The sequence below is a fragment of the Bombina bombina genome, chromosome 3, assembly GCF_027579735.1.
Source record: "Bombina bombina isolate aBomBom1 chromosome 3, aBomBom1.pri, whole genome shotgun sequence".
NCBI lineage: Eukaryota > Metazoa > Chordata > Amphibia > Anura > Bombinatoridae > Bombina > Bombina bombina.
This window is the reverse complement of record NC_069501.1, coordinates 615,191,748-615,218,356: the sequence shown is the minus strand read 5'-3', so window position 1 is coordinate 615,218,356 and position 26,609 is coordinate 615,191,748. Positions and strand designations below refer to the sequence as shown.

Here is a 26,609-nt window from a genome sequence, read left to right as displayed (position 1 = left end):
CTATGTGAGCGATATTATATTTCTAAATATATAGAAACATTTATTCTTTTTGATAATTCATGCAGATATATACCAATAGAACCCATTTTGTTTGATATGCCTGGATAATAAACCCTTATAGTTTCATGAGCCTGGGGTTGCGTCGCCAGTGGCCGGGGTGGTGGGGGGGGGGGCGTGATCTTTGGCCTGGATCCTCTGGATAGTTTTAACCCGGTATGGAATATTTTTCTATAAACTCAATGGTTCTTATTGATCTAGATTTCTGGGGAAAAGCAATGTATATATTCTGATATGCTTTTGACATCATGTTTCTCTGTATAGCTCATGACCAAATATGATTCACTGTTTATATTGTTTATATGTGTTTTCCTGGGTACTATATATCGCATTCTGTATTCCAAATGCATAGGCCTGCCATATATAATTTTAAGGCTGGTGGGGGTCTAAGTGGAAGTATTTCTACATTTCTGTAAAGCATTACAGATGATCATAGACTTCTTCTAAACCTGTAAATAATATTTATGTTATTCTCACTAGTAATGGACCATTATCCCTCACAGTTTAAGATGAAGCCTGACAGTTCATTATTTTTACCTCCCTGAGAATATAACGTCTTTAGCTCTGCCCTCCCCAAGGGTCTGCTTAATGGTTAAACAAAGGAACGCAGATTCTAAGAAACTTTCCCCTGATATTTTCAAACTATATGTTTCACTCTTAAGAAGCAAGGTGGTATGAGTTTATATGATCTAAATTTAAACTATCTACTCTAAGGTACTATTTATAGATATTGATTCCTCTATACTCTTTTACACCACTTGTTATTCTTACACAGAATATATATTATCCTTCTTTTTCTAAATATTACCCCTTTCCCTATAATGTTGGGCATCTGGGTACACCCATGATTAGTTATGAACCTTATCTGCGAGATTGTCATTCCAGTGTACCCTACATGATAAGAAAATTGGTTTGAGGTTTTATTCTTGTTTTACCATAGGAGTAACACTTTAGGTTGAGTCCTATAAGGAATATGTCAAGATGGATTTCTTAAAGGGACAGTCTACACCAGAATTTTTATTGTTTAAAAAGATAGATAATCCCTTTATTACCCATACCCTAGTTTTGCATAACCAACACAGTTATATAAATACACTTTTTACCTCAGTGATTATTCTGTATCTAAGCCTTTGCAAACTGCCCCCTTATTTCAGTTCTTTTGACAGACATCCATTTTAGCCAATCAAAACTGGCTCACTGGAACTTCATGTGCGTGAGCACAGTGTAATCTATATGACACACATGAACTAACACCATCTAGTGGTGAAAAACTGTCAAAATCCCCTGAGAGAAGAGGCGGACTTCAAGGGCTTTCAACTAAGAATACCAAGAAAACCAAACAAAATTGGTGATAAAAGTAAATTGGAAAATTGTTTAAAATTGCATTCTCTATCTGAGTCATTAAAGTTTATTTTGGACTAGACTGTCCCTTTAACTGTACAATGTGGACATAGACTATGATGCAATAGTTGGACATTTTGTTCAAGCTGACTGTATTTTGAACCAAATGTGAGTGTTATTTTTTTTTTCCTTTATGTTTTGAAATACCTCAATAAAAAAATAAAAAAAAAAATAAAAAAAATGTTTGTAATCCCAATTTAAATGCTTCAAACTAGAATATCTCTTTAAAGAAACTCAAATGAGGAAATAAGAGGTCATGAGATAAAATTTAAAGGAACACTGAACCCAATTTTTTTCTTTTGTGATTCAAATAGAGCATGCAATTTTAAGCAACTTTCTAATTTACTCCTATTATCAAATTTTCTTAATTCTCTTGGTATCTTTATTTGAAAAGCAAGAATGTAAGTTTAGATGCCGGCCCATTTTTGGTGAACAACCTGGGTTGTTCTTGCTGATTGGTGGATTAATTAAACCGACCAATAAACAAGTGCTGTCCAGGGTATTGAACCAAAAAAATAACTTAGATGCCTTCTTTTTCAAATAAAGATAGCAGGAGAAAGAAGAAAAAAATGATAATAGGAGTAAATTAGAAAGTTGCTCAAAATTGCATGCTCTATCTTAATCACGAAAGAAAAAATTTGGGTTCATGTCCCTTCAAGGGCAAATGACACATGTTATGTTAGAAAATATTTCACTAAAAAGGTGATAGATACATGAAATAGTCTGGCAGTAGAAGTAGCAGGAACAGTTGATTAAAAGGACAGTCTAGTCCGAAATAAACTTTCATGATTCAGATAGGGCATGTAATTTTAAACAACATTCCAATTTACTTTTATCACCAAGTTTGCTTTGTTCTCTTGGTATTCTTAGTTAAAAGCTAAACCTAGGAGGTTCATATGCTAATTTCTTAGACCTTGAAGGCCGCGTCTTATCTGTATGCATGTTGGGAGTTTTTTTACCACTAGAGGGTGTTCGTTCATGTGTGTCATATAGATAAAAACTGTGCTCACGCACGTGGAATTACCTAGGAGCCAGCACTGATTGGCTAAAATGCAAGTCTGTCAAAAGAACTGAAATAAGGGGCAGTTTGCAGAGGCTTAGATACAGGATAATCAAAGAGGTAAAAAGTATAATAATATAACTGTGTTGGTTATGCAAAACAAGGGAATTTGTAATAAAGGGATTATCTATCTTTTAAACAATAACAATTCTGATGTAGACTGTCCCTTTAATAACAGAGGTTTCAGAGATGCATGAAATAGTCAAAGGAATGAAAAAAATTATTATGCTTGATAGGGCAGGTTGTTTTTATCTACCATCAAATTCTATATGTGCATGGCATAAAGCTCTAAAAACAAATTGTGTTCCGTAACAGAATAACAAGCCTTTCGAAAAGCTGAAAAAAGAGGTAATGAGATAAATAAATGACCCCTGACCCTTAAGCCCTTCACACGATTCTAGCAGTGGGAAGACCAAATATGGAAAAATAAACTTTCAAATGTTTTCTTTAGCTGCATATTTTACTAAAAGTGGAATGATATGGTGAAGATTAACTCTCTGACTGCATTAACTTTCACTTTAGAGAAAATTTTCATAGTTTTGTGAACAGCTTTAAAAAATAAAATAATACAATAGTAAGAATTAAAAAATCTAGGATATAGTGGCACAAAAATGTTTAAGGGGACATTCTTGACATTTTTATGTGTATAAAAAGGTTTTTTCTTGTTTGTTTTTCAAACAAGAAAAACTATCGGCTAGATTACGAGTTGTGCGTTAGGGTAAAAAAGCAGCGTTAAGAGGTCCTAATGCTGCTTTTTTACGCCCGCTGGTATTACGAGTCTTGAAGGTTTAGGGTGACCGCACACTTCTTTGGCCTACCGCAAAATGACTTACGTAAACTTCGTAGTGTCTTTTTTCTATGGAACTTCCATAGCGCTGATATTACGAGTCTGTCCTGGGAGGCCAAAAAGTGAGCGGTACACCTTACCCCATCAAGAGTCCTAACGCATTTAAAAGTCAGTAGTTATGAGTTTTATGGTACAACGCCGTAACATAAAACTCATAACTAAAGTGCTGAAAAGTACACTTACACCCATTAACTACCTATTAACCCCTAAACCGAGGCCCTCCCGCATCGCAAACACTATAATAAAATTATTAACCCCTAATCTGCCGCTACGGACACCACCGCCACCCACATTATATTTATGAACCCCTAATCTGCTGCCCCCAACATCACCGACACCTACATTATAATTATTAACCCCTTATCTGCCGCTCCGGACACCGCAGCCACCTACATTATATTTAAGAACCCCTAATCTGCCGCCCCCAACATCACGGACACCTACATTATATTTATTAACCCCTAATCTGCCACCCCCGACACCTACATTATAATTATTAACCCCTAATCTGTCGCTCTGGACACCGCCGCCACCTACATTATATGTATTAACCCCTAATCTGCTGCCCCAAACATCGCCGACACCTACATACTATTTATTAACCCCTAATTTGCCGCCCCCAATGTCGCCGCCACTATATTAAAGTTATTAACCCCTAAACCTAAGTCTAACCCTAACACCCCCTAACTTAAATATAATTACACTAAATCTAAATAAATATTACTATCATTAACTAAATTATTCCTATTTAAAACTAAATACCTGTAAAATAAACCCTAATATAGCTACAATATAACTAATAGTTACATTGTAGCTATCTTAGGGTTTATTTTTATTTTACAGGTAAGTTTGTATTTATTTTAACTATGTAGAACAGTTACTAAATAGTTATTAACTATTTACTAACTACCTAGCTAAAATTAATACAAAAGTACCTGTAAAATAAAACCTAACCTAAGTTACACTAACACCTAACACTACACTATAATTAAATAAATTAACTAAATTAAATACAATTACCTAAATTAAATTAGTTAAAGTACAAAAAACCCCACTAAATTACAGAAAATAATAAACAATTTACAGATATTTAAACTAATTACACCTAATCTAATAGCCCTATTAAAATAAAAAAGCCCCCCCCAAAATGAAAAAAAAACCCTAGCCTAAACTAAACTACCAATAGCCCTTAAAAGTGCCTTTTGCGGGGCATTGCCCCAAAGTAATCAGCTCTTTTACCTATAAAAAAAAATACAAACAACCCCCCCAACAGTAAAACCCACCACCCACACAACCAACCCCCCCAAATAAAATACTATCTAAAAAAACCTAAGCTCCCCATTGCCCTGAAAAGGGCATTTGGATGGGCATTGCCCTTAAAAGGGCAGTTAGCTCTTTTGCGGCCCAAAGCCCTAACCTAAAAATAAAACCCACCCAATACACCCTTAAAAAAACCTAACACTAACCCCCTGAAGATCGACTTACAGTTCTGAAGACCGGACATCCATCCTCAAGGAAGCGGCAGAAGTCTTCATCCAAGCTGGGCCGAAGTCCTCAACGAAGCTGGGAGAAGTCTTCATCCAAGCCGGGCGAAGTGGTCCTCCAGACGGGCAGAAGTCTTCATCCAGACGGCATCTTCTATCTTCATCCATCCAGCGCGGAGCGGTCCATCTTCAAGACATCCGACGCGGAGCATCCTCTTCATCCGACTACTAAAGCTGAATGAAGGTAACTTTAAGTGACATTATCCAAGATGGCGTCCCTTAGATTCCGATTGGCTGATAGAATTCTATCAGCCAATCTGAATTAAGGTAGGATTGAGCTTGCATTCTATTGGCTGATTGGAACAGCCAATAGAATGCGAGCTCAATCCTATTGACTGATTGGCTACCTTAATTCCGATTGGCTGATAGAATTCTATCAGCCAATCAGAATCTAAGGGACGTCATCTTGGATGACGTCACTTAAAGGTATCTTCATTCAGCTTTACTCGTCGGATGAAGAGGATGCTCCGCGTCGGATGTCTTGAAGATGGACCCGCTCCGCTGTAAAATAAAAATAAACCCTAACGCCTAGATTTAGAGTTCTGCGTTAGCCGTCAAAACCAGCGTTAGGGGGTCCTAACGCTGGTTTTGGCCGCCCGCCGGTATTTAGAGTCAGTCAGGAAAGGGTCTAACGCTCACTTTCCAGCCGCGACTTTTCCATACCGCAGATCCCCTTACGTCAATTGCGTATCCTATCTTTTCAATGGGATCTTTCTAATGCCGGTATTTAGAGTCTTGGTTGAAGTGAGCGTTAGAAATCTAACGACAAGACTCCAGCCGCAAAAAAAGCCAGGAGTTAAGAGCTTTCTGGGCTAACGCCGGTTCATAAAGCTCTTAACTACTGTGCTCTAAAGTACACTAACACCCATAAACTACCTATGTACCCCTAAACCGAGGCCCCCCCCACATCGCCGCCACTCTATTAAATTTTTTTAACCCATAATCTGCCGACCGCACACCGCCGCAACCTACATTATCCCTATGTACCCTTAATCTGCTGCCCCTAACATCGCCGACCCATACATAATATTTATTAACCCCTAATCTGCCCCCCCCAACGTCGCCGCTACCTACCTACAATTATTAACCCCTAATCTGCCGACCGGACCTCACCGCTACTATAATAAATGTATTAACCCCTAATCCGCCTCACTCCTGCCTCAAAAACCCTATAATAAATTGTATTAACCCCTAATCTGCCCTCCCTAACATCGCCGACACCTAACTTCAAGTATTAACCCCTAATCTGCCGACCGGACCTCGCCGCCATCTCAATCAGATTGAGCTCGCATTCTATTGGCTGATCGGAACAGCCAATAGAATGCTACGTGAGTTTTACGCTGCTTTTTTGCAGGTGTTAGAGACTTTTTCTCAGCCGGCTCTCCCCGTTGATCCCTATGGGGAAATCGTGCACGAGCACTTACGACCAGCTCACCGCTGACTTAAGCAGCGCTGGTATTGGAGTGCGGTAATGAGCAAAATTTTGCGCAACGCTCACTTCTTGTCTTTTAACAACGGTTTCTGAAAACTCGTAATACCAGCGCTGCAGGTAAGTGAGCGGTGAGACAAAACTGCTCGTTAGCCTCTAACGCAAAACTCATTTTTTTTTTTTTTTTGCTTGGATTAAATGGAACATCTTTAATGCTTCTGTGACAATAGCATCACTCCAATGCTTTTGACATTTCACTTGGGACATTATTAAAGGAATATCAATCATAAACCATGTCTTTTCAGTCAATGCTGTTGCTGTGCAATATTAAGTACTGATTGCCAGCATTTTTTTAAAATAAGTCTTAATATTGTAGGCACTTTACAGTGCTCTGTATCAGGCAACTCAGGAGATTGTGCTGCCTGGGTCCAAGAATGAAATGAAACCCCCCAACTCTCCATCCACTATATCTAAACCCAAATATTACAACACTGTATTACATTAATCTACAGACAAAGAACATGCATGAATATAAGCAAATGACTTGGGTCATTTATGTTATTTAATGCAACCTTACGCTCCCCATGTGCTGCCAAAATGATATCCTCATATATATATGTTTTTTAATAGTTGATTTAGAAAAACATAAATTATGCTTACCTGATAATTTTCTTTTCTTCTGACGGGAAGAGTCCACAGCTGCATTCATTACTTTTGGGAAATACAGAACCTGGCCACCAGGAGAAGGCAAAGACACCCCAGCTAAAGGCTTAAATACCTCCCCAACTTCCCTCATCCCCCAGTCATTCTGCCAAGGGAACAAGGAACAGTAGGAGAAATATCAGGGTGAAAAAAGGTGCCAGAAGAACAAAAAATTACCGCACCCCATAGATAAAAACAAGGGCGGGAGCTGTGGACTCTTCCCGTCAGAAGAAAAAAAATTTATCAGGTAAGCATAATTTATGTTTTTCTTCTTAAACGGGAAGAGTCCACAGCTGCATTCATTACTTTTGGGAAAACAATACCCAAGCTAGAGGACACTGAATGCAAACAATGGGTGGGTGAAAAAGGCGGCCCCTTCTAAATGCACCACAGCCTGAATTACCCGACACCCTATAAAAATATAGATGACACGGGTGAAAACCTGAAGCCCAGGTAACTGCACATTAGTTACACCACCAGCAAAGCTGAACTAGAGACCACTTAGTCCCAGAGTCCGTCGAGCCCAAACAGCCTCCAAGGAGTCAGCCCTGCGGGTCACGACTACCAAAAAGGTTCCCGGCTAAGAGACAATGATTGCTATCTACCCCCAAAAAAGAAGAACAGATTCCAAGGAAAAATCCAAAGAATCTTTCCACATGGCTCAACAAGCATAGAACCAACCCAAGGTTGTCTACAATAGTAGCGCCCAGGGAGACGAACTCCCTAGAACACAAGGACCGATAAAAAAGAGATCCATACACAGGGAAAACGCATCCCAAATGACTCGAGGGACACTCCCTGATCCAGTCACATACCCTAAGGTACTACAGAAAAACAAGAGTTCCCTGATGCCTCGTATCAGATCGAACCCTGCAGACTAGACCAGCAAAAACAGCGGCAAAAAGATAACTATCCCAGCAGCTAGAAAGGATCTCTCCAAGAGCACACCAAACTGCCTGAACAGGAACTCTCAATGACCAGTTTCTAGGTCGGAAGCTGACTCGCAAACCCTAACTACCTGAAGGCATTGTAAGCCTGCTAGCACACCTTCAAAGTGCAAGTAACTGTAGCTGGTTTAGAACTGTTAACCTTCCAAAAACTCACAGCCCTCCAAAGACCGGGCTCCATGAGCGTCCCCTCCCAGTACCAGACGCCAGTAGAAAAGGGAAGGACAGCAAAAGTCCTCCCACCAAAAGGGAGGACCAACGCTGGAAGAAAAAACGGTCAACACTACAAGGGTAACCAATCCCGAGCTTCCCTCCAGGGTAATGGTCCCAGCCCAAAGCTAGTTAAAGACCGGAGACAAGAGTCCCAGACCTCTGGAAGAGAAAGGAAGGGTCAACGAGGAACAAAACCCCTGTATAGACCTCTGACTACTATTACAAACGGCATTCTACCGTGATTCAGAGAGGCAGTGTGCATGGGTACAAGACCCCCTACACTGCTGTCTTCCACAAACATCTTTATACCAGATCCAACATTCAGAAGGAGCCCCACAGGGATCAAACCCTCAGCCTCCCGCTGCAGGAACGGAGGGACCAGACACTACATTGCATCCCCCTATCCAAGATTCTAAAAACGCAAGAAGGGAAAAGACCCTTATAAGGCAGGAAAAACAGACCCCACAGGTCACCATATAAAGCTGCGTTAGGCAAGGATAATTGTAGGACTTGTCTGAAGAAGAGTACATAACCATAGCTGGAGATCACCTACAGCTTCCAAGGAAACATAGTTTAACACGTGGGACACCACAAATGCTAAGATAACTCCAAACCAGGAGAACCCCACCCTCACTTTAGAAGAAAAGGGAAAAAAACCCATGGAAAACACCCTACCATAGGGGCGAGATTCCTCGGCCATATCTTGAACCCAGTTGAAGACACCTGGAGTCTACAGGAACATCAAATGTGCCAGAAGACCAGTAGGGACCCGTCAGGAAGACCTAGAGCCTAAGCTACAGGCAGATAGGCATCTTCCCCATAACAAGCCCCACCCCCCTCTTAGAGAGGTACCCAGGACCACAACACCTAAGGTGATACCGAACCGTCCACCAACCTCTAGGTAGAGACGTGGACCTAGGCCAGGGTCCTCGAAAAACGGAATCGATCTAAAGATCTAATTTCCTGAGGAACCGTAAGCTGCCTCCTACGATTAGGAGTGCACCGTCTAAAGTCCGTAGACTTGGTGATCCAGCAACAGCCTCAAACCCAGAAGTCTGAATGAGCTCCTGAACAGTTGAAGAATTGTGTACTCAGTGCACTTGGATCGCAAGGAAAATATCGTAGACAAGCGATAACACGTGTTACACACACTGGCAAGGTAGCAACCAACACCCAAAGGTGAATGAGAACCCTTGACCTTGCTCGTCATCCCAGAGAGTTAGACGTAAGGCACCCTCCATGAAGTCCCAATGGAACATTGAGGATAAATGGTCAACTACCTGACCCCAGAAGGGCGACCGTCTAAGACCGACCTCGACTCTTCACTGGTAAGCCCAAGGCTAGAGTCGCAACGAGGCCGTAGAACATCCGAACATCAAAGACCATGGTCAGACCAAGGCTAAAAGATGAAAGAGACAACAGCCAGAGATCCTTGAAGGATCGGTCTTCCAAAAAGAAAACCCCTTTTTTCACAGGGTAAATTTGGAGCCTCGCAGCTCCCCACAGAAGGCAGGGAACCCCTGCACACTACCTCTTAGAGTACGCAACTCTGAGTAGAGGAAGAAGGCCATGCGTGCGCTTCCAGACCAGATGATCTGCCCAAGGCGGGAAGAAAGGAGACTCTGCCACCACAAGAAAATGCTTAATGGGCTAGAAGTCAGCATCAGGAGACCCTTAAGACGCAAATCGTTCACCACTCGGAACACCAGACCATATAGGTCACTCACATCTCCCAACTCCAAAGTAATGGAAATGACGGTTCTGAGTCCCCAGGGACCTAAAAGACCCATGATGACGTCTGCAAAGACAGATCCATATCCCAGACGAGTAGCCCGAAACAACCAACCTTAAATCGGCATTCACAACCCTCTATCCAAGGGGTTGTATTTAAACAGTAAGCCTCATACTTCGATAGGATCCGAGCCTGGAGTCCATAGCAATAGGCCAAGAGTTATTTAGAATCCAACAGGATTAATCAGCACCACAAGGGTGACATAAACCCAGGTAACAGCCGAAAGCATCCGACCAGTACCAACCTGGTATAAGAACACTCCAGAACTGCCCAAGGTCCAAGAAAATTCGACCCGAAGGATCGATAAATGAACTAGAAAACATAATTCTATTATTCAAAAATGTGCAACTTCCGCGCAAGTTTTGGTTCCAGAGAAGAACGTTCCAAAAACGAAATTCTAACAGACATGAGCTTAATAAAAAATAAATTAAACATATCCACCCAGATCAAAAATAAAATGAAGGCAGTACCCCTCGGGTAAACGCCCAAGGTGAATGAGAACGCCAACGGGACCAGACGATCAGAGGCCTCATTCACCCAAGCTCAGAACTGGAACCAAAACATAAAGAAAAAGAAAACGGAGACATTAAGGAGATTGGCTTCATCCCCAAACGTCATATCCAATTTGCCGTCCAGCATCTAAGGCCTCGAATCCCTCGGTCCACTAGGACTGGGATCCTCCAACATTGCCAAAACATGCCTTAAAAGAACACGAAGACATGCCAGCCTGTAACGGAAGGCAAAATCATCCCTCACCAGATCAACGAAAGACCCTGGCCCTGAGGTTGGGGCCCCTGAAGCCTCAGACGCTAACGCTTCCCCAGAAGGCCAAACTGAATCAGGCGATCCCACGCCCGACGGGCCCTGGTTAACAGGACATGGGCAATATCTTAGAAATATTTCACTTGGGAGATATAAATGAGCCAGCGCCATAGAAATGGCCATGCAGAACCATGCCATAGCCTCTGGAGGAAACAAGCCACCCTCCAGAAAAAGGAGTAAAGGCCATAGGGACACTTGCTTGCATAGCCGAGAAAGGGTCTGGGGCACGTGCCTCACGGGACATAGAAACCTTGGAGGCGGATGACTCAACACACTCTAAGCTCCCTGATTCGGGGGAAGAGAGTACTCTAGAACGGCAATCGGAACATAACTGATAGAATTGATAGCCCGGGCCATTTCATATTCATCACAAGACACATTCTCCGTATTGGAGCCATCCGTGTCTAACATATCAGAATCCTCCATAATCTTGGGATTACAAAAATGACAAAAACTAACTGGCACCCCTTTAACACCCCCAATGGCTGGGGCACTCATCACCTTCTGTGAACCAGACAACCCATGAGCTAGACTCTCTCTGTCAGCATACGGAAGTGAGAAACAACGTAACCACACCCGTCATGAGGTGCACCATGCCAGTCACAGAAAATGGCATGCAATCTTGAGAGATCCCGTCAGTAAAATAAGCCCATTATGTTCCGTAAAAGCCGTGAGCCTAGGGATTGCTACACATTTGCAGATAAAACCATATTTAAAAAAATGATTAAAGTCCCCCCTGTTTAATAACCCCCCTCAAGAGATATTAACCCATGATTCCTTATTAAGGTAAAAGGAGTCCCACCGGGACCCTACCTTGTTTCGTTAACATAACATTCACATATCAAAATAAAATGAAATGATCTTACCGGAATCTATGCCATGGAACAGGAACACGGCCTTTCAAGTGTGACAGATAGTAGCCTCGCTACTGACATGGACTTGAGTGAATAAAGGTAGGCAGCAAAACTCATCAACACTGATTACCAAGGAGCTGTTAATATGAGTCGGGATAGGTTCGCAGGAAAACTCTCCCTGCATATCCGGACTCTAACTTTCATCCATGCTCTCACTGAGAGGCTGATAGGATTATTTAAAACTCCAGTCCCATTGCGAAGAGTACTACCCTCCCTAAGAGACTATCTTGAATCTTCTGACACTTCCCTGCCAACCTCCTGTGACGAAAGGCAAAGAATGACTGGGGGATGAGGGAAGTGGGGGAGGTATTTAAGCCTTTGGCTGGGGTGTCTTTGCCTCTTCCTGGTGGCCAGGTTCTGTATTTCCCAAAAGTAATGAATGCAGATGTGGACTCTTCCAGTTTAAGAAGAAAATAATTAAAACAATTAACCACCATTCCAATATTCAGTCTATTTAAATACACCACCATATTCACCACCCATTAAACTACTGTTGTATTTCTCCACCTTGTAAATGTGGTTTCAAAATTACATCAACATAATTATGGCTTAAAAGCTGAAACGCGTTAGCAGTCTGGGACATAAGGCTGACTATTGTCGTTGTTGCTATCGCTGGATTTTTTTCTATGGATTTGCATGTTTGTTAATTGTTATTTCAATAAAAGAGTTACAGACTTCAACTGGTGCAATGGATTGTGTTTATTAATATGTATAGCAGTAACACTGCACATATGAGCACTGTGAATATAGTTACAGTGTGCAACAGAGATAAAATACTGCAATTTCACAGTGCTAAACACAGGTGAAAGACTCCTGCTGCCACTAAAATTGCCCAGCTGCAATATTTAGTTTTTTTCCAGCATACATGTTAAAAGTGAAGTTCTGATTGGCTATCACAAGTTTGCTCTATCTGGTTAATATACAGCCTTATCATAAACTGGTAGATGTATGAAGCAGCTTGTTGTGTCTCACAAGCAGCAAGAGGTAGATAACTTGTGGTGACTGATAGAAGCACCAAGAGCTGCAGGACCAAGTCAAGACAACAGACTAGGTCTTCTACTAGAATTCACTGATGAAGGCCAAGTATGCTAGGCCTCTATTGATGCATGTGGGCCACCTCTGCTCTGTCAGACTTCCATGTTCTTTTGGCTCTCTTGCTCATATGATATACACAATCAGATCCCTCTACTCATCCTTATATACATATACAGAATAGATAGGATTGGTCTGCTTCAGATGTCAATCAATAAAAGTGCTGGATCTAATCTCCCATCCAAAATTCATCAATTATTCATTTGGAAGGAGCCTTACCTCATTAAGTTTAAAGCCTCAAATGTGAATTCAATTTCAAAATCTCACATTTAAAACTACTTGTATTAATATACTCTTTTCCATGTATTAAAGCTATTATAGTCATATCCATGTTTTTTTTCTACTTAATTTACTGACTAAATGCTTAAAAGGCATGTATTATTGTGTGAGATTCAGAGTTTGGGTGGGCAAGAGTTTTTTTTTACAAAATTAAAAATCCCAAAACACAATTTGATAGAAAAACACAATACTGTGATTATCAGTGTCTTTGGTAATGTGGTTCAAATATTAAACAAAGGCAAAAACTTACAAAAAGCAAAGTTTAAAATGAAAAAGGAGTAAAATTAAAACTAATACTGTACTAGCTTAGATCTCTGAAGTTATAGGATACCTTATAATTTTAGTTATGCATATACAATACACATACACTTATAATCCCATTGTTACATCATGAGGAATATTTTGATACCAAACATGTTTGTCATATTTGGTCATCCAGTAACAAGTGATTAAACATGTTGATATCCTAGAGTGTCAAGTTTAACTGACCTAAGGCTTTGTTGAAAAAGAGTCTGATATACAGTCTTTCATACAATGCTAACAGTTTGGTTGTATATTTTACGTATATAATGTGTGTCAGAGTAAATACTGCTGCTTGTTTCTTTTCTGAAAGTCTCTGAAATGTCCCAAGTTGTGACTATTTATCCTCACTAGGATTGTGTTGTAGGTTTGTCACAGCATCAATTAGCACGATATGTAAAGAAAAGAAAAGAAACACTCACAAAGATAGGATAAGGGAGCATCTCCTATCATTTACGGATGAAAAACCCCAGTAGCTAGACATTTTTTGTCACATAGCAAAAATCCTCTACAGCATTTCTCCTTTAAGGCTATTGACTACATACTGAAGCTTCTAACAAGGGGTAATAGACATGCCAAACTTAATAAAAGCGAAACCTATTGGATATTTACACTACCACCGGGAGCCCCAGGTGGAATAAATGAAAAATCAGATATAATTTGTTTGTAGGGAAATAATCTCATAAGTCATTCACTAATCACCTAGACTCCATGGAAGAATTTTATACATATTGAAGAATAGTTGCTGGCTGCTTTACTGGCTGTGAATAGTTCTATGTACGATTTCCTGGCAAATCGTTTTTACCTTCATTACTTAATAAAAGTTACTTTTTACTCTTTCGGCCTATTTGACAGCTGGTTATTTCGCTATTTTTGGTGAAAGGTTTTGTCTTTTAACTGACCTAAGGTCTGTGTGTTGTTAGAGAACAGTCTTTTGTTACTATTTATTGACATCATGGCCCAAAAAGATCACTGTAGTGTGAAGACTGAATTGTATCTTATATTTGTTTCACCAGATATAGGTAATAAAACCCTTCTTCACAAAAACCTTGCCCTTTTTTTGTTAATACTGATAAGAAATTGTAAATAACATTTAAATACAGGACACAGAAGAAAAAACAAAATAACCCCTGACGTTCTAAAATCATGAGATGTTCATGACACTCACACATTACAGAGATGCAAAAGAAGCGTCAGCCTCTGTATAAAAGCCATGTATAAATGAAAGATTTGTGAAATCTAATCCTGGTGCTTTATGTACATTTACAAAATGCCTGAAGTTCTAGCAAATTTAAACTAAATGCTAAGCTACACGCCAGGCAGAAGAAATAGTGCACACATTTATACCAATTTTATTCCAACAATTAGCATGTTATCATTTTCATAATAGTTATAAAAAAACGAAATTGCTATAGCTATTACATTAGGTGGTTTTTACTGATATTTCATCATTTAGTTATTCTCACTTCATACTTTCATTTTATTCCATTGCACATTTAATGAATTATTACTATCTCTAGTGACTTAAACCTACTTACCTTACCTTTGTGTTATCATTCATTTTATGACGATAACTCTCCCAGGCTACACTAATAAGGTACCTTTCATTAATAATTAGATTGCTATGCCTCTGTCCCTTAAGTAAGCTAATTAATAAGAAAATTATTAGTGTAACAGAAGGAACAATGAACAACCAGGTTTAAAATTCTTTTAAAATAACTCAGCATTTCAAATGTGACATTTTCATGTTAAAGGCCACTGCAAGATGCTATCTAGGGAATGTGAGCTAATAAAAGGTGCCCTTTTATGAAGCTAAGGAAAAATAAGAATTAAAACTGGTAGAAATTCAGGATACGTGCAGTTGTTACATGGCACACGAATTTCTATTGTGTAACAAAGTGTATGTAGGTTGCTGTAATAAATATGCAAGAGAAGCATTATAGACAAAGGGGTTATAAGAGAATATGTGAGAAAAACACTGGGTGACAAAGTGAGGACAGGAAGTTTCTATTCACAATCAAATTGATAATATAAGCCATTCCCTCTGCTTCAGTCCAGTGCCAAGCCTCAGTTCTTACCCAATAATTTTTACAGAGTGTGTCCCATGACGTTGATGATGCCCTGGTTCTCCTGCCATCACCGGGGTATGTTTATAGATTCCACTCTTGTACATAAAGAAATCTTCATGTACTTCCATTATGGCTGAAAGCAAAGATGGACAATTGGTTTGGTTCATACATATTGGTTCATCAGTGTATTATTGGTGTAGACTGTCCCTTTAAAGTCACATTGTTTTATGTTGAGATAGCTCTTATTCTACTGGCTCCTACTGCCCTGTGTAATTTGTATTTTGAGAAATCTTAAATGTTTATGTAGTAAATTTGCCGCTTGGTATATCTACAGCTGCCAGTTGTCTTTGTAACTGATAACTTGCTTGATGAGCACTTGTGGGCCTCTTTTATGTTCTTAACAAATTATCTGTAGCTTTTTGATCATCTGGAGTGGACCAAATATATATATTGTATATATATATATATATATATATATATATATATATATATATATATATATATATATATATATAAAAGGCTCTAACAAAACATTATTTCTCTTAAAGAAATCCGTCAACCTTTTTAAGATCTGAAAAATATAAATATGTTAATATTCTATAATGGTTCACCAACGTATTATTTTTCTCTGAACATAATTAAATTTCCTTTCATTACATTAATCATGTCCCCTCTTGAGTCAGCAGACTGAAGCCCCAGGAGACTCTGTTCTCTTGTAACGGAGATGATTCTTAATAATTAGTTAGCTGCTTTCCCTTTCAACCACGAAGAAAACACTAATAATACACAGAGGAACTTTACAATATAAATAATAAAAAAATAAAAACATTTCCTTGTAAGTATTGTCAACTATCATCAACAAATCTTATAATAACTATTGTACTGTCTCAAATACATGAACTATAACCATGATCGTGTATAAAGGTTCATCTTGCTATATTCGTAGATGGATGGTAAAAAAAGTTCTGTTTATACTGGTGATTAGGTATATCAAATTAAATAAAAAACTGAATCTTTCCCCACAAATTAATGGATTTGCACTAAACATGTTCTGGGTGTAGTAAAACTCAGCAATTTAAAGTTCAGACATGACCCAAAAGTGAATTAGGTAAGAGTATGGGTACATTTGATAACAGAGCTGAGCTGAAAGGACTGGGGAGGAATCTGGTCATTCATTCGTAGATTTTCATTCTCCTGTATTGGCTTTCAAGGGATCTAGGGTTCTATAAGAATACAACAGGGTTTAAGAGTTTAAGTAGGGCCAGCGGGACAAATTTGGGTAATCTGCAGGATTACAACAGTTATACTTTAGGATGCCTTACCCCTATATCTTATCCTCAATCTTGCATTCACCATCCTCTTCACCCCCTGTTACATGCTTGCCATATAGTCTTTAGCTTATCAGCCTTGGACCTTTTTCCATCTCCAGAGATTCTCTTAGATAAGAAAACAGCTAGATGTCACATCTAGACCAAGCCCTTCAGTTGTGCTGTGGCTTACTTTGAGAGCATTTCACACAATGTTTGTTTCAAAGTCTACAGCTAAATGTTACTGCAATGTGGGCAATGCATCTGTTCTAAGAAAACAGAGTGCTTGTTGCTGGCAATTCTCAAGTCTACCTGCAGATGAATAATACTCCACCCATGAAGCCTTTGGTTTCACACACCTAGGGCCAGAAGGAATTGATTATATTGTCATCGTCGTCATCGTGCCCCCCCCCCCCCCCCCCCAGCTACACTCCTTGTCTATAATCATAACTCTTTCTAGCTTGTCATACTGTTGGGAAACAATGAGCTGCTAATCAGCTTAAAGGGACATGAAACTCAGAATGGAATTCCCTTAACATTTTCAATTAGTAAAACAGTATGCAGTGCACTTTTATAATTTATTTAGATTGCTTTTCTTGTAAATTAAATAGGAAAATTGTAGTAACTTTGTAAACATTTTGAACTAGATTACAAGTGGTGCACTAATTTATCATGCGCCCGCAAATGGGCAAATTCCTGAGTGATAAATAACCAGCCATTACTAGTGACTGGTTATTGCTACTGTGAGTTTGAGGTAGCAATTAGCTCTTCAAAAATTAACCAGAGTTCACCCCCCCCCCAAAAAAAGTGTATTAATCTTTATTAAAAAATAAAAACATTAGCACCTAGATTACGAGTTTTGCGTTAGGCTTAAAAAGCAGCGTTGGCCGTTCCCAACGCTGCTTTTTAACGCCCGCTGGTATTACGAGTCTTGCAGGTACAGGTGTACCGCTCACTTTTTTGGCCAGACTTGGAAATACCGCAAATCCACTTACGTAAATTGCTTATCCTCTTTTTTTCAATGGGACTTGCATAGCGCCGGTATTACGAGTCTGCCAAAAAGTGAGCGGTACACCCTCTCCTGTCAACACTGGTACCGCATTTTAAAGTCAATAGTTAAGAGTTTTAAACTACAATGCTGTAGCATAAAACTCTTAACTAAAGTGCTAATAAGTACACTAACACCCATAAACTACCTATTAACCCCTGAACCGAGGCCCTCCCACATTGCAAACACTAAATTAAAATTTTTAACCCCTAATCTGCCATACCGGACATCGCCGCCACTATAATAAATATATTAACCCCTATACCGCCGCACTCCCCCCCTCACAAACATTAGTTACATATTATTAACCCCTAATCTGCCGTCCCTAACATCGCCGACACCTACCTACATTTATTAACCCCTAATCTGCCGCCCCCAACGCCGCTGCCACTATACTAAAGTTATTAACCCCTACATCTAAGTCTAACTCTAACCCCCTAATTAAATATAATTTAAATAAATCTAAATAAAATTACTATAATTATTCCTATTTAAAACTAAATACTTACCTGTAAAATAAACCCTAAGCTAGCTACAATATAGCTAATAGTTTTATTTTACAGGCAAGTTTGTATTTATTTTAACTATGTAGAATAGTTATTAAATAGTTATTAACTATTTACTAACTACCTAGCTAAAATAAAGACAAATTTACCTGTAAAATAAAACCTAACCTAAGTTACAATTACACCTAACACTATACTATAATTACATTAATTCCCTAAATTAAATACAATTAAATACAATTAAATAAAATTAGCTAAAGTACAAAAAAACCCCACTAAATTACAGAAAATAATAAACAAATTACAAGATTTTTAAACTAATTACACCTAATCTAATCCCCTTAACAAAATAAAAAAGCCCCCCAAAATAAAAAAGCCCTACCCTACACTAAATAACAAATAGCAATTCATCCATATATATATATATATGTGTGTGTGTGTGTTAATATGTATATATACACATTAACACATAAATATATATGTATATAAGCATATACATATATAATTTAAATTCCGCGACTATTGGAGCCTATGGAAGTGCGCTCTCGTGTGCCTAATGCTTTCGTGGAATGTGAACGTGGGGCCGCGTTCACATTGTACCTAACTCGTAATACCAGCGCACATTCGCGTGCGCTGGTATTACAAAGTGGAGAGCAAATATCTATCACTTATAATCTGGCCCTTTGTCTTATTTTTATTCCAGAGACTTTAATAGAAGTATATGAAACCACTTCTGGGGTTTATGGGCAAATCTCGGTCACAGCAAAATGAATATTCTTTCTATTAAAGGATAGAACTTCTTTTAAGGATGCCTCTCTCAGGTTCTGGATCCTCCCTTAAAAGCTTGAATGTTAGACAACAGATAAAAGACTGGATATGTTTTTTTAAAAAGTTAAAAAAAAAAACTTTATTACAAATTTAGTTACATGTAAGAAATGAACAAGCAATTTGCTGGGCTAATGAGAGGACCCAGACAGTTTCTGTAGGTCTCAGTTTGTGTTTAGTTTGAAGATTTCCATTATTTTCTGTTGTTTGGTTGTTATTACACTACAAAGCACTTTGTTCCTACAGCACCAGATAGGTGCTTTGTGTTTTTGAGAATAAAGTTTGAAGATCCATTTTGTGTCCCTTTGTTTGGCTACTACTGCATTTCTTTATCAATTTTAGTGTTCTACTCCTGTGGTAAACCCAGACAGTTTGGGAAAGAACTCCCTTCATTTGATGGTGCCTGAAGTTTTTTTTTTTTTTTTTAAATAGCATCCCCTTGTGTAAATACCTCTTCTGAAGGTATTTAGTTATATTTATTAATTTTTTAGCATGATTAAAACAAGTAGACACTATGGGCCAGATTACAAGTGGAGCGCTAAATATTGCTTTCGTAAATGTGCGCTGGTATTACAAGTTAACAGCAATGCAAACAAGAACTTGCGCTCGCATTGGTGGGAAGCATTGCGCTCACGAGAGAGCACTTCCATAGGCTCTAATGGGAGACTTGTTCTGATGCCATCATACACGGCACAGAACCAAAGCACAGCAAAAGGGGTAAGTCGCGCAGCAAAGTGTAAATATACACATATTAACACATAAATATAAAAGTATATAAGCACACACAGTTCTCATAAGCCGCAATGTAAAGGCATTTTTTAGTAACATTTTTTTTTTCTATCACCCCACACACGCCAACTTTATCCCCCAAAAACTGCCTGGTGAAGTTATTTAATTAAAAAATAAAAATGATAAAAAAATTTTTTTTTAATAAAATACACACCACCATATTTTGGGGAAATTTTGGGGCATGTTTATAAAATTAACCAGAGATCTGGGCTCCACTTGTAATCTAGCCCTAAATTTAGGAAAACATGCTTGCAATTACAAGGTTTATCTTTCTGAGTCTAGCTGATAAGCTTGCTCCCCCCAGGGCAAAAGTCACCAGTCCTTTACTGATAGATTAGGCACCAGTAGCAGGCCTACTCAACAGAAAAAGTATAGTTGTTTTAGGACTAAGAAGAAAGATAAGAAACATGGAAGTTCCAGGACACATAATGACCTGTGCTCATAAGGTTGGATTCCAAAATCCATGACCATTCAAGTCTTAATCATATAGGAAGGGGGAAAACAAGCATTTAAAGCTCCCATATCTGGTGAGGGGTCATTTGCCCCAGCAGATCCTTCTCACCATGACCAAAGCAGCATTACAGACCGTGCAGGGAAACCCACTCAACCACCAAGGTTTATTGCATTCCCCAAGTCTTCTTCTTCTCTGCATAACTCACCTTGTACAGGTCCATTCTCATATATTTCCTTCATTATTTCTTTTTCCTGAAAAAAATAATAAAAGAGAATTAATGTTTGATGTTTCAAAAGATGTATCTTGAGATTATTTTTATAAAAGAGAAATGATGCTGAAGGGGGATGGGGTGTACGTGAGTTTTGGTCTATACATGATCTATAAAAGCCCTGTACAAGTTTTGGTTAGAACGTGAATACGGAAATACATGTCTGTATGTGTGAGCTACAAAAAAGCACTGTGTAATTAACTATAAGAGATGAAGCTGCTGTAAAAAGCCAGCGCACAGTGACTGAGCTGTGGGGTGTGATATGGACAGTAACAAATAGCAGAGACTGTTACAGAATAGGATGAGTATAGTCGAGAATACCAGGACAGGAAGAAACTGAGTGTGTATAAAATAACAGTACTGGCCAACAAGAAAGTGTAGGACAGACAAAAGTTAATTTATAGCATGAAGAAATCTCAGAACAGGAATAAAGAGCAGTGACACTCCAGAGCAGTGTGAAAAGTGGCCATAACTCACATTAGATGCCAGACGGTAGGCCGGTGTAGACTGATAGATGTCATTGGATGATGAGTATGGATTTGGGCAATTAGTAGTGGCCTGTCTTTTCCCTCTACCTGTGGAGCGGCTGTGCATCATGCAAGGACTTGGTGATCCATCCACATTTGGTGCCATAAATGGGTAACATTCATCAGTCACAACACTAAGGAAAGGTGCAGAAAGGAACAAGACACTTAAATGTGAGAGATCTACAGTTTTAATGCACAGAGGAAAACACATTTATTGTCAAGAAATAGCTATTGTTAAGTGTGTTTAGCTTGTAGAAAAGTGTTCACTTGGAATAAATGTTATATATATCACTTTTTTTCTTGTTTATGTGCAGAGCAATATGTACCTGCAGTGTCTAAGCACCAATGTGTAGCTAGATATACAGTACATGAAGCCGTTAGACAGTTAAAGTTGGAATGTAGGTAGAAATTTTTAAAATATGCCTTCCCCTAAATTGCTCATTGTTACTGCAGAGTTCTCTCTCTTTATCTGGAGTATGATACAGTTATGTTCTTCTCAATTTCTTAAGATCCCACCATTGCTATTTCCATTTTACTGCCTGTATATTATCTAGAATTGGAGTCCCAAAAATAGCTCAAGTAATAATGCACAGACGCTTCATCATTATTAGCTGTTGCAAGATGTGTGCAACCCGTATATATCTCACTAACATGTTTGTTTATGGCATGTGGTGATCATGGTAGATAAATCTTTATAAAAACATCTGAACATTAACAGCTTTTCTACCCGAGACTCCATCTTTTTTTTTTTTAATTGTATAGTATTAAAGCTCTTCCATTATTTCAACACATACCCTCTTCTTCTCAGGTACCACCAAGCGCCATCCACACGCCCACCTCGACAGCCTTGTTGGTTTCTGGTATCACAGGAAAGAAGATTCTGAGGTGAGAGAGCTGGGGTCATGTGTCCCATCGACTGGATGGAAATTCTGTCAGAAGCAACGGCTGGAGAGAGACAGAACAAGATCTGAGACTGTATATCAGTATAAAAATCACAAAATGTTTAGTAAATTATCACAACAATTAACTCCACAAGGGGGCAGTACTCTAGTACAAATCAGTTTAGCTCAATTTTAGGTGAAGCTTTTTTTTCTAAAAATAGATGTAATGTCCACAGTTTATTATTTCAAAATAATTTAGAAGGCCATGTGTATTTGAATACTTTGGTATCTTCACGTTATAATAAAGACATTTCATCCATTTGGCTTACAAATTGCTGGAATTTTACAAAAATATAAAGAAACAAAACATATTCAAGTGACTTTTCAAGAGGTATGTCCCTGACCTACAAAACAATTCAGATCATTGGCATGGCTGCATTGTAAAAAATAATGTTACCTTAAAGGGCCATTATAATCCAAAAATGACATGCTCTAGTCTGTTAGAGCATGTCATTTTAAGACTATTGTCCATGCAGTACTGTGTGTTTAACCCCTGCAATGAGGTTAAACACACAGTAAAAATACTGCTCAGGACTTGTCGTGCACTGCTGGCCCTGCACAACTCAGATGTGAAACTAGTGCTGCTGATTGGATCAAGAGTGTTTTCAGCTTGGCATAAGAAGTGCACCGAGAGTCCTAAACGGTATTTCTACTGTGTGTTTAACCTCATTGCAGGGGTTAAAAACACAGTGTTGCAGAAACAATAGCCTTAAAATTACATGGTCTAATGGATTCAAGCATATCATGTTTTGATTATAATGGTCCTTTAAATGTGAAATGGGACTTAAAGTGAATCCTTGACTAAGATAGCAGTATATTCCAGAAATACATTTCATTTTACCCATGGACTTTTTACTTTTATTACATTTGCATTTTTGTGGGGGGGTTTTGGAGAATCACATAAACGTTCTAAGAGCCCGTATTTGTTTTTTATCTTTCACAGGCAGACTGTATGTCAGTAGTTGCTTATGGCTGAAATATCCCAGTGAGCATAAAACGCGTGTGATGTGATAGGGTCTTGGACTCCCATTGCTGCCTACACTTATTTGTTTGGGAACCCCAGTCTATTTTTGTACGTTTTTAGCTTTTTTTATAATAATGGTTTTTTTTGCAATTTTAATGAACTGTGCCTTACACTTCTACAGTGTGTGGAGGATTTTGTTTTCTTCTATGGCTGAAATATATATTGAATACAAATGATAGTGCCATAGTATAACTGTAATATATACGTACAATTATAAGGTTCATTTGCTTATACCTGCAGTGGAGAATGCCCAGGAACCAGCACAGTTGCCTTGATCTAATGGACCATGAACCAATCCTGGCCACTTATCTGCAGAATTAAAGGAAGTTGGCAGCACCTCATTATTCATGTGTACCTTTAAAAAAAAAAACACACATTACAAACTTATGGGCAACATAACAGAGTCAGCTGGGAAGAACCAACTTGTAAAAGAGATACAAAGAAAGAGACAGCAAGGTACAGAGGCCAAAGTACTGAAGGGAGCATAAGTGAAACTTAAGGGAGCGATAAAGTGATATACAGATGAGGCAAAGCTGCAAGTTCCTAACATTTCAAAATGATCATGTTAGAAGAATGGAGACCAATCTAGTTTCCTATTCATCCCATTTGGTTGTAATAAGTCAAGTTTATGAATCCAATATTTCTCTCTACCTTTTGATAGACGTTAATAGATGTTCCCTTTCAACTCAAAATCTGAATTTGCCAACATATTCTATGATTTGGAATTGCAACTGTGATATATTATATCCTACTGTAAGAAAATTATATGAAATTGGGGCGGTTACATTCTTGGTTTAAATATTCAATTTATGCTCATTTATGTGGTCCCCTATCTGTCTTGTTGATCCCCCAATATAGATAATCCCACACGGGCATTTAATCAATTATATAACAAAATCAGTATTACAGCTAAAAAATATATAACATTAATTAAAAATGTTTGTCCCATCTTTGGATGATTAAAAGAGGGTCCTTTGATAATATTTTTTATTTAACCAGAAGACGCTTGTGTTTATTAACATAAAGAATGAGCGTGAGCAAAAACGTTTATAGTGAAAACAGCTGTGCAAATAGCTATGTCATTTAAAACTACAACAATGGGCTTTAAAGAGGTCTAGGCACCTAACTTGGAAAAATCCCAAACTGGTGCAAAAAGTTATGAGCAAAAAGTTTTCTGGTGGACTAAAACACTGTTGATTAATTCTGGCAAAGCAAAGTATTGGTGAAGACAGTGTATTATGAAACCGCTGTACACCTCAGAAGATTTCCTGGGAGGCTTCCTGGGATAAAAGGGTAAAAGAACAAGTTGGTGGTGTCACAGAAGCCCATAAACTGCAAAAAAGGAACAAGACAGTTTTGTGGGAGGATCCTGGGTGTTACTGGGTGGAGTCAGCCAGTCCTCAGCACTGTCAGCAGATCTGTGGCAGTCCCTAAAAAATGGCACATTTTATATGGCTGGAGATGTGGGGAAGCGGGTAGACCTACCAACTAATTTGCACTGGCAATCACAATATTGTGTTTTCTAATGCTGTAGGAATTAGATGAAATGGTCTTGAATATAAAATCCAAGCAAAAATAAATAAATTCTTTGCAGCGCTCTTTTAATAGGTTGGAATAAACTCCACTTACTGTATCACTTCTGTCACATCCCAGAGGAGCTCAATATGCCAAATTACTTGTTCTTTACTATTAATATAGCTCTTTTTAGACAGATTTAATATTTGCTGTTTCTCAGCAATTATTCTTCATAAATCACACATATTATAAGAATGTTTGGCACTGAAGTATGTGCTGAGAATGTAAAAAGGAACTCGGAAATGGACAGGCTATTTTAATGAGCTAGTGGGTCTCATTCTGTGAGCTTTGCATGACCTTGCATGTCTAAACTTGAAGGAATTTTCCAGTCTCTCCATGTCCCCGGGCAGTACCCCCCTTTTTCCTCCCCTGGCAGGATGATGGAAAAGAGGACGATAACGCCACTATAACACACAATATGTTTAACAAGCACGCTCCTCTTACTTGGAGTGGAGGGGGCTCCGGATTTCCTGAATGGAAGTTACATGATAAAGGCAAACTTCACTGGCCTTGTATTGTGACTGTGACTTGGGGTTTGCCAAAAATCACACTCCCTCAGGAAAAGAGCCCCTGACTGGAGGGTGGGAGGGATGGTGACTTTCTGCATTCCAGTAACATGTTTACATGTTATCAGCTTGTGTCACACTGCAAGGTCTGCAGATTGCATCCACCTGCATCTCTGAATATCCCTGCAGGCTCTGCAGCTCAGCATTATGCCTCTCCTGTCAGGTGGTGCAACTGAGCAGCGGGACAGTCTTTACATTACTTACTGCTGCAACCATTGTAATATAAAATGTTTATGTATAGTACAAAAAGTGGTTGGTTTTTATGAAGTAATGGACCCTGCTACATTGAAACCTAGGTTCCCTTATCTAATTTCTTCTGCTAATGACAATTAGGAACGGATAAACTGCACAGAAAATGGGTGCGTGGAATGTAGCAATGTTAGTGAGACTCTGAACCCTGTTAAATATTTATTCTGATCTGGATGAGCAAATGACTGATAACTAGAGCATACACATACAGGACTACTCCTGATTGGTTCATCAGCTGTATCGTCACCTGGAGAGGCACAGCGGCACAACTTTGACTATGTATTTAATACCTTTGCAGGGATTAAAATATATTAAAAGAAAATTATTTGTTTAAAAATATAAACACAGTTCTAACAAAATACAGCATTTCTCTTTTACACTACAATGGGTCTCACAAAGCAAATACATTTGTGAACACTGTTCACTTCTCTCCCATCTTTTTACAGCTATCTTTTATATACTTACGTGTAGCTCATTCATGTTCATGACTGAAGATGAAGGTTTAGCAGTGCCCAACCGATACTGAATGCCCTCATCCAAAGTTAGGCCCCAGAAGCGGCTATAGTTCCCAGCTTTCCAGCTGTAAAAGAGAGTAAGTGAGGATTTTATTGATCTATAATAATGTATTCACTGATACAGTTTACATTCTGATAAAGATTCACACGTTGGTACCCTATGGATACAACCTACTAGAATAGCAGATTTGTATTCTGCAGTTTGTGCGGTGAGAATATCTTTTAATGAATTATACAATTTTTGAAATTGATTTTAATTAACCCTTCAAGGACACAGCTTTCAGTTTGCTCAATCGATTTATGACGGAAAAAATCTGTCATATGTCCTTAAGAGGTTAAAGCCCAGTCTGTAAATAATCCTGGTTACTTGTTTTGGTTGTCATTTAACCCCTTGTGTGCTGGGGTTATATAGCCTGTGTGCTAGAGCTGTTTTTAGTTATTTAACTTTTTTATGGCTTACTTACTTACTTACTTTTATGGATTACAAGTGGAGCACTCATTTATTGTGCTCCTGTAAACGGCGTGCGATAAATAACCAGCCAGTGGC

The 26,609-nt window shown here is 38.7% G+C and overlaps 1 protein-coding gene across 1 annotated transcript in view; it reads right to left on the bottom strand.

Annotated features, from left to right (window-relative positions):
* The window catches only part of TINAGL1 (tubulointerstitial nephritis antigen like 1), a 138,059-nt gene that overhangs the window by 40,681 nt on the left and 70,769 nt on the right, over nt 1-26,609 (bottom strand). The window contains exons 5-10 of the mRNA XM_053707228.1: nt 26,013-26,127; nt 23,392-23,512; nt 21,987-22,137; nt 21,143-21,326; nt 20,603-20,648; nt 15,478-15,601 (exon numbers count right to left, since the gene is read on the bottom strand). Coding sequence (XP_053563203.1) covers nt 15,478-15,601; nt 20,603-20,648; nt 21,143-21,326; nt 21,987-22,137; nt 23,392-23,512; nt 26,013-26,127 — 741 coding nt within the window. The remainder of the gene's footprint in view (nt 1-15,477; nt 15,602-20,602; nt 20,649-21,142; nt 21,327-21,986; nt 22,138-23,391; nt 23,513-26,012; nt 26,128-26,609) is intronic.